This window comes from Tauraco erythrolophus, chromosome 4 (genome assembly GCF_009769465.1).
Source record: "Tauraco erythrolophus isolate bTauEry1 chromosome 4, bTauEry1.pri, whole genome shotgun sequence".
Taxonomy (NCBI): Eukaryota; Metazoa; Chordata; class Aves; order Musophagiformes; family Musophagidae; genus Tauraco; species Tauraco erythrolophus.
In genome coordinates this window covers 70,675,676-70,690,015 of record NC_141468.1, presented here as the reverse complement: position 1 = coordinate 70,690,015, position 14,340 = coordinate 70,675,676, and the positions used below count along the sequence as shown (strand labels likewise).

Genomic DNA, 14,340 nt, shown 5'->3' with positions numbered 1-14,340 from the left:
AAGATTTAAATGATGTAAGTGGAGGTGTTAGGGTAGCCGAAATGTTTCTATGCAGGAAGAATCAGAACTAGGAGAACAGCAGATTTGGGCCTCATTGAATTCCTAACCTCATGCATCTGAACTTGACATTTACAAGTACTTGAAAGCTTTGGTTAACTAAAGCTTACTGCCATTTTATAAATACGACAAATTAATAAAAACATACAATTATTTTATGTAAGCTATGAAGCTTGCTGAAGCAGATAGACAACAGATTGGATTTTCAAAAACATCTAGGTACATAACTTTGCTCGGAATCAAATAATTTTTATCTAAGCTCTCTTAAAAGTCTCACTGACAGATGACAAATGCTTTGTTGAACATAATACTGTAAGTCAGAAAAAGAAACATAAATTTGTGCAAAATGTCAACATTGTAGAATCCTAGAAATGTTGATTGGAAGGGACTCAGCCTCCTGCTCAAAGTGGCCTGCTATAACGTGAATTGTTCCCTTGTAAAAGCAATTTGCTATCAAGTTTCTGACATTTTATTGATTTTTGGTTTTGTTTTTTTTTTATGATTTAGAAGCCTTGAAAAATTTTAGAAACCGGTTAACTATCTATGAGCAAAAAGAAATTTTCAATTATACAGAGCTATGGTTTCTTGGGCTGGAAGCTAAAAAGATTGAAGGTTTGCCTGAGACCCAGAATAATAATTGTTACGATGATGAGCATGGTTCCTACTTAAAGGTAAGTGGAAAAATTATGTTATTAATTTTCAGCTCTCTAAGTTTGTAGTGATTGTCTGCCAATTCTTAAATGATTTATGTGAGATAAAAGTTGTTTCTAGAAGATAAACATTTACACAATGAAAACATCAGTACCAATCACTTTAAAGCTCGGAAGAGAATCCTAAAGAGAGACAGACCCATTTTACATCTCATTCAGGATTGATGCAGGGTAGGTGGATTAATGAAGCATGCACTTGTTTTCTCTGTTGCTTTTCTTTAAGGTAGACTTCACTTGCTACTGGTCCGGCTTCTTTCATAGGCAGTAAACTCACACACACATGAACTGCTTTAAACCCTGATCTTTTTTTGTACTGAATCTGAACTATTTGTTTTCATCTTCTTTCAAAGGTTTTACATGACCACATTGCGTACCGATATGAAGTGTTGGAGGTGATTGGGAAAGGGTCGTTTGGGCAGGTGGCTAAATGCTTGGATCATAAAACCAATGAATTAGTGGCATTGAAAATTATAAGGAATAAGAAAAGGTGAGACCTCTGTTGACTTTAAATCAGTAAATCAGCTCTTCGTTATATAAGCAGTGACAGCCTGGGATGACGTGAACAAAGCAAAATCAAACGCCCTGTACATGAGGCTTTCTTTAAACACAGTGAGAATAGAGTGAAGAAAGGTGATGTCCAGAATTGGCCTGGACCCAGTGGAGACACAGTCGGTGAAAGCAGGCACAGTTTTTCCAGACATACAAGCAGGTCTCTGTATCTATGACATGGTTAATACGCAGCCCAGGTAACCAGCCGTGCATGACTGAGAGCTGAGAGCCTACATTCCTCATCAAGACTCCAAAACAACAGGAATATACTGGGAGGCTCCAGTTGCTCATTTTAACATGAAATATTCTACACTCTTGTCCTAAGCAACCTCTTCTTGTTATGTGACTGGTTACAAATTTTTGGTTGAGTTTAGCTTGAACCAGAGTCAATGACGCAGATAAGAATAATGCTGTTGACTCCAGCAACAGTTTTAGCTGTTCAGTTTTCCCCCTCAGTGAACAGTAAATGTAAAGATGCTCTTCAAAACTGACTGTCTTACTGTGGTAGGTGTGAAAAACGCCCGTTTGAGTAAACATTCCTGTGGACTTTGAAAGCACTAGGATTTTACTCTGGGTGCTCATTTGAGACTGTTTTTGATGGAAATATTTTTTTCAGACAAGTCAAAATAACTACTCTTAAATGCTATATAAGGCCAGTATATTTAGACCAGGAAACAACTATAATAAATCCAGGTTATAGTAGTTAACAAGGGTGAATGGTGAATTTTTAATCATTGTCCCACATGCTGAGCTTAGAGTAAGATTGTGGTGTTTGTAGAATTTATATTGCAATAAACTTAGATTGAGTTAATGGTAACATATCATGTGATATTTCAGATTTCACAGCCAGGCTTTGGTAGAAGTGAAGATCCTTGATGCTCTTCTGAAGAAGGACAAGGATGATACTCACAATATCATCCACATGAAGGAATACTTCTACTTTCGCAATCACTTCTGTATTTCCTTTGAACTGCTAGGGTAAAGTATATTTCCCTTTAGCTGAATCTTAAGGAGCATTGTAGATCTTGTGCCTTACAAGCTTTAATTTTCATGCCTTCTTTGAAAGAATGTGCTTCTCTTAATGTTACAAGAAATGAATAGTGTCTAAATACAGACTTCACAACTGAGCCTTTGATCCCCAAAGGTGAACTGAAAAAGGACTTATTCAGACTTCACACAATGACATGATCCATCACTTATTTTCTATGCTGTGTATTGAAGTCTTCTTCACTGAAAGACCCGTGGGGAAAAGAGTAAAACAATAAATTCAGGACTGGTAAATTTTGGGGTATATAAATAGGAATAATATTAAACAATTAAAAATATAACTTCCTGCTTTCTATGAATATGTCCTGCAGGACACATCTTACGAGAAATTTTGGATAAATTTTGGGCAAGTCAGACCACTTTATTTACCAGCCTTCTTGTAATCAGGGCATCAAAGTGGAAGAATGGAGGTTATCCACATTTACCCATTCCTTAAAGTAAAGCCCCCATTACTGCAGGTGTTACAGCCCTTGCTGAAGATTTATCATTGTGTGGAAGGCTTGATCTTAAACAGAGCTGAATTCATTGTTTTGCTGCATGTGAGCCTGTCATTCAAACACACAGGGATAAGTCAACTCCTTCTCTCCAGCAAAGACACAGACCATTTTTTTCAGAAAGCTGCTATGGAAACTTGCAGAAAAATGTTCATGGAATAGCCACTATAGCTGGAGACTGACCTTGCTGTGCCATTGCAGGGGCAGGGCTGATGGTCCTGGGGGGCTGAGATGGGGTCCCTGGGCCTTGGGCAGGGGCGTCAGGGCTGGTGGTGCCCTCAGGGTCTCAGGGCAGGGTTCACATGTTGCCACCCATGCTTGACAGAAGTTAGCAACATCGTTTAATGCACTACTGGAAGGAACTCAGACACAATGGTGACCGGAGGAATGTAAAAACCTAACACAACCTGAATTTATGGGAGTATTTATCTAGAATGATTTACTGCTGGTTAAAGACTTTTGAGACAAAAAAAGATTTATATGAGATGCCAAAGCAGAGACAAATGAGAACAAGAAAAGGAAACGGAAGAAAATTCATTTCGCTCAGTTCCTTGAGTGGTAGTTGTTCGCAGTGAAAAACAGCACAGCTGCATAACGTAGCACTGAGTTTAACAAGCAAGCAAGTCCACTGACATTATGTCTTCTTTAGATCTGGAGGCTCAGGGAGATGTTTGTGCATATTACATGCAGAACACCGTTCTCAAGGAGTCATTTTCTTCTGCATGAGTCTCCCCTCATGTAAGAAGACAGGCTAAATACTCTCTTAATGCACTGTAAACTAATCATGCCTCTAAAAATAAGTTTCCTAATCTCTCTTCTGCTTTCTGTCTTCTTCTTTTTCTACCCCCACAACCCCCAGAATAAATTTGTATGAGTTGATCAAAAGGAATAATTTCCAAGGTTTCAGTTTGTCTTTAATTCGACACTTCACTCAGTGTGTGCTGAGATGTTTACAAGTGCTTTACCAGGAAAGAATCATTCACTGTGATCTGAAGCCTGTAAGTAACAGTCATTTCATAATCTATTATTCTGTACATAATACATTAGCTTCATCCTATTTTCTGTTGATCGAGAGGAACTTTCAGACAAATCCTTAAAACCCAGCAGGGTATTTGTACAGAAGCTATACTTTATTTCAGACTGGATTAGTACTAGAGTCAAGCGATTCTTCAGATGATTCAGTTCATTCAATGCAGTATTATACAAGATTATCTGATTGGCAAAATGTGTGCAAATACTAATAAAATTCAGCTAATGACTTTCTGCTTAGAGAAAGGAAAAAGTACTTGTGAAATTGATAAGTATTTCAATATGATGGACATTATAACACAAGGAGATATTCACAAGGCAGCCTGTTTCAGATTATCCTGTTAAGTCTGTTTAATTTTGTATGCATAACTATAAAATTAAATAGCCTGTAAATGACAAAGCAATTCTATAGTACAGTATTTAGGGTACTCACCTGTTTCTCGAGGAACATCTGTTATCCAATTCCTGCTGCTCTATCTGCTAAGCATTCTTGTTAGGTGAAACATTTCCATTCTCCTTAAGCCCCAGTCTTAAATTTTTTTGCAATTTTCTGGGATTTCTGAAGTATTTTCATTCTGTTTTCATTTCAGGAGAACGTTTCTCTTGATTTCTTTTTCAAAATGTTAATAGACAAACAAACAAATAAATAAATAAATAAATAGGCTCTCAAGTAAAAATGCTGAGATGAAACTCCACTCTCACTTTTCTTAATGTATCTTGACTGAAGAGTCACATACTGTCACATACCCATTGTCTTGCCAACATCTTTGCCAGACCGATTTTCAGTGAGAAGTGAGGCTTGCAAGATAACCACAATATCTTAATCAGAAACAATTAGCCCAATGGGAAACCTGTTTCCAGGCAGCCACTGACAAGGAATGAGGTTGGCAAGATCAATGAGTGTAGTTTATATTTAAATAGAGTAACATCTTACTGAACGTTCACTGAGTTAACTAAAAGATAATTTTGTTCTCATTCTACAATTGTACAGTGTCATTAATTTAATTTATGTTGCCTGAAACTCACATCTGTTATTCCGTCTGCCTCCTATGATATTTCTCAACATAAGGTAGAGTGTGGAGTTTCTCAGGATTTCATGCTATGTAATCACTGTCTCTAGAAACCTGGTTTTGCAGTTAATTAGCTCCCTTACATTGTGAGAGATTCAATGTTAGAGACAGAGTCTTACCATGAGCATGAAGGGATAGCTAGTTGCAGAGAGGCTATTTCTTCCCATAACAGAACCAAGAGCACCTGGGTAATGGAAGTCAGCCTTTGCCTTGACGTTCATCAGTAGCAGCTTCTTCCTCCTGTCACACACAATATTTCCTTACAAGTCCACTAATTACCCAAGAAACTACTTTGTCATTATTTGGCATCAACCTAGGAACTACTCAGTCCTTCAAAGCTGTGATGTATAATCACTTTAAAACTGGTGAACAAAGGTAGCCATCTCTCTGCTGAGAGGTGAGGAAGACTGTATGATCAGAAAGGAAAACAAAGGAAATCCTTGATTTAGATAGATTTTTCATGAAGATAAAATTCAACTCTGCAGAAGAGAGCTAATAGGCTATGTATGTGTACTCATTAGTGCAAATATTCCTGAGCTAGCTGTTTAAGAATCACTTCTCAAACTGGAATTGTAGGCACACAGTGCTGTACCCATCTGCATCCAGTTAATCATCCATAGGACCCTATCATTTCGATTCATCGCACTGTGGTGAGGTCGTGTATGCTTACAGAGAGTCCGCAGCAGGTTGAAAGCGATCGAGGGAAGAACTGTGAAGTACAACTCGTTCATGGGGCAGGGGCTTTCTATGGGTACAAAAAGGATGGTTCTGGTTAATTTAGCGCAACATGCAACCAGATGCAGCTTGCCTTTAACCAGATTAACAACAAGGAGTTTTTGGGAGCTCGCTCTGCTCACACGGCAAGTGTTCTCACTGGCTGGTGCCTTGATAGCACCACATATTGCACAGTGCAGTGGCTTGGATCGTACCTGAGGGATTAGTGTCTCTGTCTAGCTGACCTTCAAACTGGGTACCTTTACAAATCTCCCCACTGCTTTGGTTAATTGCACCTTATTTGATGACTATTCTTGTTAGCAAACTCATTCCAAAGGAAGTTGTAGTTTTAAGCTTTTATTATGCAGATAAGTGTAAACCCAATGTGTTATGCATTGCTTTTTTTCCAGAGTGTTCACTAACCTAATGTGGTGTTAAAACCCTTTTTTTCCTGTGATTTTGTTTTTCTCTCTCTTTAGGAGAACATATTATTATACCACAAAGGCCAAGGTTCAGTTAAAGTTATTGATTTTGGATCAAGCTGCTATGAACACCAAAGAGGTTTGCAGAAAAGTCAAGTTGATGTAATTTTCTTAATAAGCTTTCTTAATTTTAAGCAATATGGAAAAAACTATTTCTTTGATTGAGCTAATATAGTGACCTATGCCCCTAATTAGAATTTGATGAACTGTTCAGCCACTGGTGGTGGAACAAATACTGGTAGGAGACAAGTAAGCTGTTACCATGCTTTTTCTTTGTCCCAGGCCTAAGCAGTATCTCTACTCCTTTCAAAATCAGAGTTGCATTTGCAAGAGTGGTTAGCTGAAACAAACCTATGAGAATAATCCCAATAATTTACTTAACAAGGAGTTTATCAGATTCAGAGAGCCTTTCTCAGTGGGATGATTAAATTATAATTGCTACTTTTTGGTTTGATATAATGGAGGGAATGGGAACTATGCTTTTAGTTTAGAAATTTTACATTCAGTTGTTTGGGGTTTTTTTCTATCAGTGGTTTAAGTAGAACGTCCAGGAGATAATAAGAACAAAATTTGTAAACGAGAAGTTAATGTATAAAAATTCACCTAATAATAAATATAAGCATTAATAGACATACTGTAAAGCAAGAATGATATCACCATCAGGAATGCAAATATCATCTGTTAAACAAAAAACCCAAACACAACAACAAAAAACAAAACCCAAGGAAGAAATCTGCACTGCATTTTATTAACTTAGAAAGGCACAACTAGTCTTAAGTGGCTCATATTATTCCTATGAAAGATGGATATTACAGCCAAACCTGTTCATCTGTGTTTTGGGATTCAGCCTATTAGATTTACATCCCAGTTTTGTAGGAGCGGGTAAACATTTTAGGCTTGCCCATGCTTAAGTAGAACGTAATATGAAATGCAGCCTGAAATTTTTGTGGAGAGTAACAAATTGAAACACAAAACAAGTGAAGGGAAAGATGGAGCGTAACTGAGGAGACTGTCAGCTGAAACAAGAATTGGTACAACCCTCAAAATGTTACAGGATTAGAGAGCAGAAAACAAAAAGTCATCTCTTTATTTGTGACAAGAATGACAAAAACCAGACAACAATTATACAGTTGGTTAAATGCACAAGGGCACAGATTGCCACCGTGGGACTCTCCAACTGTACAGATTTGGTGATACCGCATATTGTGCAGCACTTACTTTTCAGAGCACTTTCCTCCCAGAAAGGTGTTGAATATAAGGGGATGCAAAGAAGCACAGAAATGTAAACAAAGTGACCACCAGGGAAATAGGAATAAGAAAATAACAGAGCTTGCATGCTGTAATCATGTTCAGTTCTCTGAATGAGAAGAGGTTAAAGAATTAGTCTGCTCACTATGAGGAGTTCCAATCTTGGAATGAGATCTTTTGAGATCTGCTGTGGGGCTATAATGCATTAATGGGGAAATCAGAAGGCAGTAGGAGATGTTCCCTAGGTGTCAGTGAAATCAGTATTTCCTACAGTGCAAGCCAAAAGGGGAAGACCTCCAAATATGAAAACAAACATGGAGTAAGCTGAACCACAGCATTAGTAGAATAATTTCTTTCAGTAAAACTTGTTGAAGAACATATCACCCATTGATTTTAAGATGGAATTTGAAAAGATTTTCAAAGTCTATGTGAGCAATCCTGTAAGGGCAGCTAATGGATAGAGTAGATACATGATGCCTGAACATGTATTTCACTTTTCTGTGAAATCTGGACTCCACATTTCTATCTCATTTATGATATTTTGCTTCTTGTCTGATTTTCTGTTTTGATATAGTGTACACCTATGTTCAGAGCCGGTTTTATCGCTCGCCTGAAGTGATTCTTGGTCATCCTTATGCTATGGCTGTTGACATGTGGAGCTTAGGCTGTATCATGGCTGAACTTTACACAGGCTACCCACTGTTTCCAGGGGAAAATGAAATTGACCAGCTTGCCTGCATCATGGAGGTAAGTTTTGGGACTGTCTTTTGAATTACATACTCATTTGATAAACTACACTGCCAGCAACAAAGAGAAATGATGAAATGTATTTGTCTACGAGCTGGCCTTTTAGAAGGAGGTTTATTACTGCCAAAGGGCTCTTTGAAAGGATGGGCTCTAAGGCAAAACTGTTATTTTCATTTCATGTGCCAAACACTGCTTCTGAAAGAAACGTGTTATAATCTGATCAGAATTTGTACGGAGAAGTTAGGACAGAAAAAGCATATGTAAGGGGAAGAAAAAACAATCAAATTATAATAGGCTTATCTTCTCAGAAATCAAATATGTGTTGGTTGAATTCAATCTCTTTAGTCCAAACTCCTGCTGAGAGAGATATTTTTGCTAGCATTCAATTAGTCAGCTGTGTCTTTGTCTAGCAAATCTTGAAAACCTCAAAGGCTCGAATAGAAACTCTCTGGATCACCTGCTCAACTGCTGCTCTATTCTCCTGGTGAAAAAGTTTTTCCTAATAGTCACACTGAACTTCTCAAGCCACAGTTTGTGGATGTTGCCCCTTCCTGTACTGTCTGCCCCTGCTAAAGAGTTTGGTTCTGTCATCTTTGTAACTGTTGTTCCAAGAGTTTTAGGAATGTACTATAACATCTCCTCAGGTCACCTACCCAGTGCAAATGTTAGAGTAGGTGCAAAACTAACCCATGCAAGCAAGTTACATAGTTATTCCATACCGATCACTAAACTGCAACATGATCTTGAACTCTGCCCCAAGTTCTGATCCTTCTAGTGCCATCTTAGTTTGTACAAGATTTTTCAAAGACACCATGTCTCCATGTGGCCTCCTACATGTGTCATTAACAGAGATACTTGTTCTTAGAGTCTTCTGTGGTAGTGAAGATCCCCGTGTCATCCCTTTTAAGATCATATTTTCTATGTAAGAAATCTCTAGGGAATCCCGTAATTCCTTCCACAATAAATGGCAGAAAAAGAAATGGTTTCTTAACGTTTCACAGTAAACTGCTACATTCAACTTCTTTTCGTATGGAGGAGGGTGCAATACCTCATCTCACCTGGCTGTTGTCATGTATGATTCTGAAATGAAGAGTAATTACATTAAATTCATTTTCTGTGTTGAAGGTCTTGGGTCTTCCACCAGCTGATTTTATCCAGGCTGCATCAAGGAAGAGAACGTTCTTTGGTAACTGCTTCTAGTTGTTTGTCCTTGCTGGATTCCTCCCTGCTAGTTAGTCGCTAGTTAATAGCACTGGTAAGAGAATGGGGTCAGAGAACTTTAGCTGCTTCTTAGCTGGCAAAACTTCTTTCGGGAAGACATAGGGAGGATAAGCAGAAGGGTAACAAAAGGCCTACAAATGAACCTGGTACTGTGTTGTTCATGTCTTATGGGCCTCTCATTGTGAAGGTGAAAGGGAAGGGATTGGGAAACCCATTTCACTGTTACTCCTTAAAAATGCTGTTGCTAAAAGGAATGCAGTGGTCTTTGGGATTAAGATAATTCCTCTGGGTATAATTTGGTTTTTGAAATTACACAAAATGAAGAAAAACCCACAGTGTAGGTTGTAGTCTCTAGGATGTAACCAATCTGCCACAGTGCTGGCAGACTATTAATCTAACAGGGCAAAAACAGAGTTAGTGGGATAGATACAGATACTGGTTTTGCAACTCTCTTAAAGATATGGTAATTTTTAAGTAATTTTTGAGCATATCTTTCTTTTTTTTTAAGATTCAAAAGGTTTTCCTAAATCCATAACTAACAGCAAGGGCAAAAAGAGGTGCCCAGACTCCAAGGATTTAAGCACAGTGTTGAAAACCCATGATGCTGATTTCTTGGACTTCCTGAAAGGATGCCTAATGTGAGTTCATAGTTTTGACTTATATGCAACAGTCTAGTTTTGACTTTACTTTCATTCTCTTGTGCCTTTAAGGTCTTTGTATCGGTTAGGTTTTTTTGGTGGGGTGTTTTGTTTGTTTGTTTGTTTGTTTGTTTTTTCTCCACAGTAGCATTAGGATAACTATATTTATTCACAACTTATTGTAAGGAGAAATTATTGCACAAAAAGACTATATGGGATTAGGCCAAAATACATAAGAAGGTTGACTTTATCAGATCTAAAAGCAGATCTTAATCTTCTGATGCTGGAGACTAAAAGCAATGTTTTTTACCTATTGAGGCCTTTGTATTAGATCCTTTCTCTTTTATCTGAGATAAAGGTTCAGTCAGGTAACACAGATAATGGTAATGCACTGTCCCAAGGCAGTGCATATTCGGAGATCAGTTTCGTTTTATACTCAAATCTAACTCCTGCTCCAGTGGGAAGAAAATATTCCAGTTTCCTCTAGCAGGAGTTATATTTGGAGCTGCCTTAGCTGGCTTGAATGTCTTGACTTATGTTTTGTGTGCTGGGCCTTGGAAATGGCAATCAGGTGATACATTGTGGTATATGTATGAAAACAGTTCCGCTTCGTTGAGTATCTGCTCACAAAGATCTTGCTTGCTGCATGCATGTTCCCCTGGGTGAGATTAGACTCTTTTTAGTTCCAATACACGATACATCTCCCCATTACCAGAGGATAAAAAGGCAGAGTACATTCAGCCATGTCTCCACCCCAGAATCAATGGTATTGTTTGCTTGCGGCTTCTTGGCTGTGGTAGTTAACGTGGACAATTACTTTGCACAGTAACCAGCGTGTTACCTTGTAGTTTACATGCTGATTTAAGCCCTTTTTCTCCCTATCACAGTTATACTTATTTTTCATTGACAGCAGTCACATTGCACGTTTCAACAATTATTTGACAGATTGTATTTTTTCATTCTCTTTATTGGAATAGATTTTTATAAATCACTGGAGCTCAGAGCATGAAAAGAGTCTAATTTGTCTCAGATCCTGTAATTTCTAGGTTAAATTGTTGACTTTACTCCAGTCAAAGGTTTTGCTACTGAATACCTAGTATGACAAGCGGTCCACAGCTGTTTCCTTAAAGGAAATTGATGGTTTGCACATTTTGTAAACTGTTAAATACAAATAACAAGTAATTATTAACAGTCTTCACACAAGGTAGAAATTCTACAGATTCTCTATGCCAGGAACTTTTTACCTAGTATCATAGAATAATTTGGGTTGGAAGGGACCTCTGGAAGTCATCTAGCCCACCCTCCCAGTCAAAGCAGAGCAAACTTGGAGCAAGTTGCTCAGGACCTTGTCCGGTCAGGTTCTGAGTATCTCTGAAGAGGGAGATCCACAGCCTCTTGGGGAAATCTGTTCCAATAGCAAACCATATTGATGGTGAAAGTGTCAGTGGCAAAGCGTCTGTGTGTTTGTGTGGGAGAAGAGAGACTTGATTTAATGTCACCAGCATATCATCTGTTATTACAAAGGAAATGGGACTTTTTAATAAACGAAGTATTGTGGGAGAGGTAAGCTATTTCATGTCTCAAACATGATGATATGTCTTTTCCGAGAAAGTCAGGTTGCTAAGCGTTTTAGAGGGTGACAATCCATAGACCCTGCTGATATGAAGTGTTATTTTACTGATAGGTCTTTTGAGAGGTGGTTACTAATGAGGTTTTGCTCATCCATCAAAATAAAAGACTGAGCATGCACGAAAAAACTTTTGTCTGGTTGCCTCAAATACCAACCTCTTACATAGGTGCAGTAAAGCTTTCAGAGTGAGCTTGGATCCTAATTTGCACTGTGCAATGGCAGCAGAAGCTGGTTTCATACCTTTTCCAGTGTTACTTGTATCTTACGCAACACTAATATTTTGTGTCTTCTTTAGCACTGGCTGTAAGTTTCTTTCTAGCACTTCAGTAGTACTTTCCTAAAGAAATCCATGCTAACTTGTGGTTACCTGAAAAAAAAAGAAAAACAAACACCCCTCTCTGTTTCACAAGAAGCTTGCTTTCAATGTTCTGTGTTTGCTGAATCTATATGAATCATTGATCCCTTTTGGTTTGTTGGCTGAATCAGAACATTTAAGAAATAATTTCAGTGAAGCAAAAAAACCTGTAAACGAGTCACTTCAGGTCACACAGAAAAAATGTTATATGTTGGGATTGTTTAAATTTTCAAAGGAATGAAGTAAGGCTTGAAATGAAAACTCTTTTTGAGACAAAACGAATTGAACTAGTGTGTCTTTTTCAGTTGCAAATCTGTGTTTGTCCCAAGCAGCCTGATACATTTGCTATGACTTCACAAATAGTTTTGTTGAACTTGCATACACCTGTTTTGCAGATGAAAACATCAGACCAAAAAAAATCCACCCAGCTCGTAGTGATAACAAGAATCTGTTGTTTTCCTGTGTAATTTCCGTACAGTTCTGGAAAACACTGAGATTAGACAAATCAGAAAAAAATAATTTGCAACTGATTTAGAGATTAGTAACAGAAATATTAAGATTGATATGAATGCAGTACGAATGGATGTGTATGTGTTTTTAAGCACCGGAACAAACAGCAGAACAGGGGTTGAAAGAATGGCATGTATTAGTAACAAAAGACACTGCTCCCACCTGTAAAACTGGGGAGTGTGTTGCTTGTGTCACAACCAGGAAGCCTGCACTCTGGTGAGACCACAGCACAGGTGACCAGCAGTGAAAAATCTCAAAGCTCACAGCTATTTCATGGCAACAAGGTTGCAGAATATCACATATGCCGTACATTTTCCTGTTAGCCCAAAAGGAAAACAAACATGTATTCCAAAATACAAGGAAAAGCAGACCCTATCTTCCTAACATTTATGGAGACAGAAGTCAGCAAGGTACTGATGTGAAGGACCATGACCAAACAGCAGATGACTCCTAAAGGATATAGAAGATCTGTCTAAAAACTAGTACATCATCACCAATCAAGAAGAACCCCAGAGATGTGATGAGAACTCAGTAGCTGACAATCCTTGTCCTCTGTGTGATACACAAGTAGTCTTGGCCAGAACACTTGTGAGTTTCTGAGTGTGAGAACTGAGTGAATGAAACCTGTGAGAAGTTAAAGTCAATGTAGAGATTTTTTTTTAAAAAATCACCTTTCCTTTCCATAATAAGATCTCACATGAGTTTTGTTACTGTAGTTTCTCTACAGTAGTTTCAGGTGCAGTTAAATTAGGGAAGACATATCTTTTAATGAATTACTCTGTCTCATTTGTGTTTCCTTCCTTGGAGCTTGTATTGACAAGACGTGAAAACCTTGAAACAAGTATTCCGTAGGATCCCTACCCTGATAACACTGTGAACTGCATATTTTTGCCTTTGAAAATGGTTTGATGCTGCAGAAGGTTTCACCAGCAAAGCACACAGTTTTGAAGTAAATAAAAAGTTTAGAAGGCTGGAGAAGATTGCTTAAGATTTTTCCTTGTTTTCAGTTAAAACTTTTTTGTTTCAAAAAATGTCTTCATTACATGATTTTCATGAGACAATAGCGAATCTTTTATTTAAACTGACTTTCAGTTAGAGCTGCTGTTAAATAATTATTTGCTTACCATGCATTTAAGGTGGGAACCTTCCCTGCGCATGACTCCAGATGAAGCGATGAAGCATGCATGGATCCAGGAACCAAAAATATACAGGGCAAAACAGAAAACACAGACTTCAAGGAAGCTGAGCGATGGCTCTTTGTCTACACCAGAAAAGAAAAAAGAGAATATTCGTAAGCATGTGCTACCTGGAGAACTAAGTGAATTTATATCAGTGTTTGGTATTTCTTAATATTTGATATCATCTCTCTGAAGTAAGGTGAAAATAAGAGAAAATACTCAACTGATTTTTTGTGAATTTGTGGTGATCATGTGTTTATCTGCTGCTAAGAGTCTGCAATCTCACCCTATCATTTTATTTATTTATTGTTACAGAAAATATCTGGAAAGATATGGCTGACAATGTGGAAAGTGAACTGGCTGAAAGACTGACTCCCATTGTGCCCTCCACAGGCACAACAGAAAATGATGTGCAGAACACAAGGAAATATGTTATTCCAGAGAAACATTTGGAAACCCAAATGGAAAAGCCTATAAAAAATTATCGAGCAGAACACAGTGGTGAAACAGCTCTTCCAAAAAATTCTCTGTTTTTCCCACCAATTAAGTAGTACACAGCACCAGTGATGATTGGTTCAGTTGCATACCTGGTATATTTTGTAGGTATTATTTGTACTCAGGAATATAAGCTGTATCTGTCTGTACATGGGCTGTGCAGATT

General features: G+C 37.9%; 1 protein-coding gene across 2 annotated transcripts in view; it reads left to right on the top strand.

The window, feature by feature from the left end:
* Positions 1-14,230, top strand: part of DYRK4 (dual specificity tyrosine phosphorylation regulated kinase 4) — a 32,401-nt gene extending 18,171 nt beyond the window's left edge. For both annotated transcript variants that reach the window (XM_086610439.1, XM_009988408.2), the window contains exons 5-14: positions 565-728; positions 1,118-1,254; positions 2,154-2,294; positions 3,717-3,855; positions 6,150-6,231; positions 7,975-8,147; positions 9,273-9,333; positions 9,877-10,006; positions 13,638-13,792; positions 13,995-14,230. In XM_086610439.1, the coding sequence (XP_086466565.1) occupies positions 565-728; positions 1,118-1,254; positions 2,154-2,294; positions 3,717-3,855; positions 6,150-6,231; positions 7,975-8,147; positions 9,273-9,333; positions 9,877-10,006; positions 13,638-13,792; positions 13,995-14,230 (1,418 nt within the window). The remainder of the gene's footprint in view (positions 1-564; positions 729-1,117; positions 1,255-2,153; positions 2,295-3,716; positions 3,856-6,149; positions 6,232-7,974; positions 8,148-9,272; positions 9,334-9,876; positions 10,007-13,637; positions 13,793-13,994) is intronic.
* Positions 14,231-14,340: the final 110 nt, after the last annotated feature.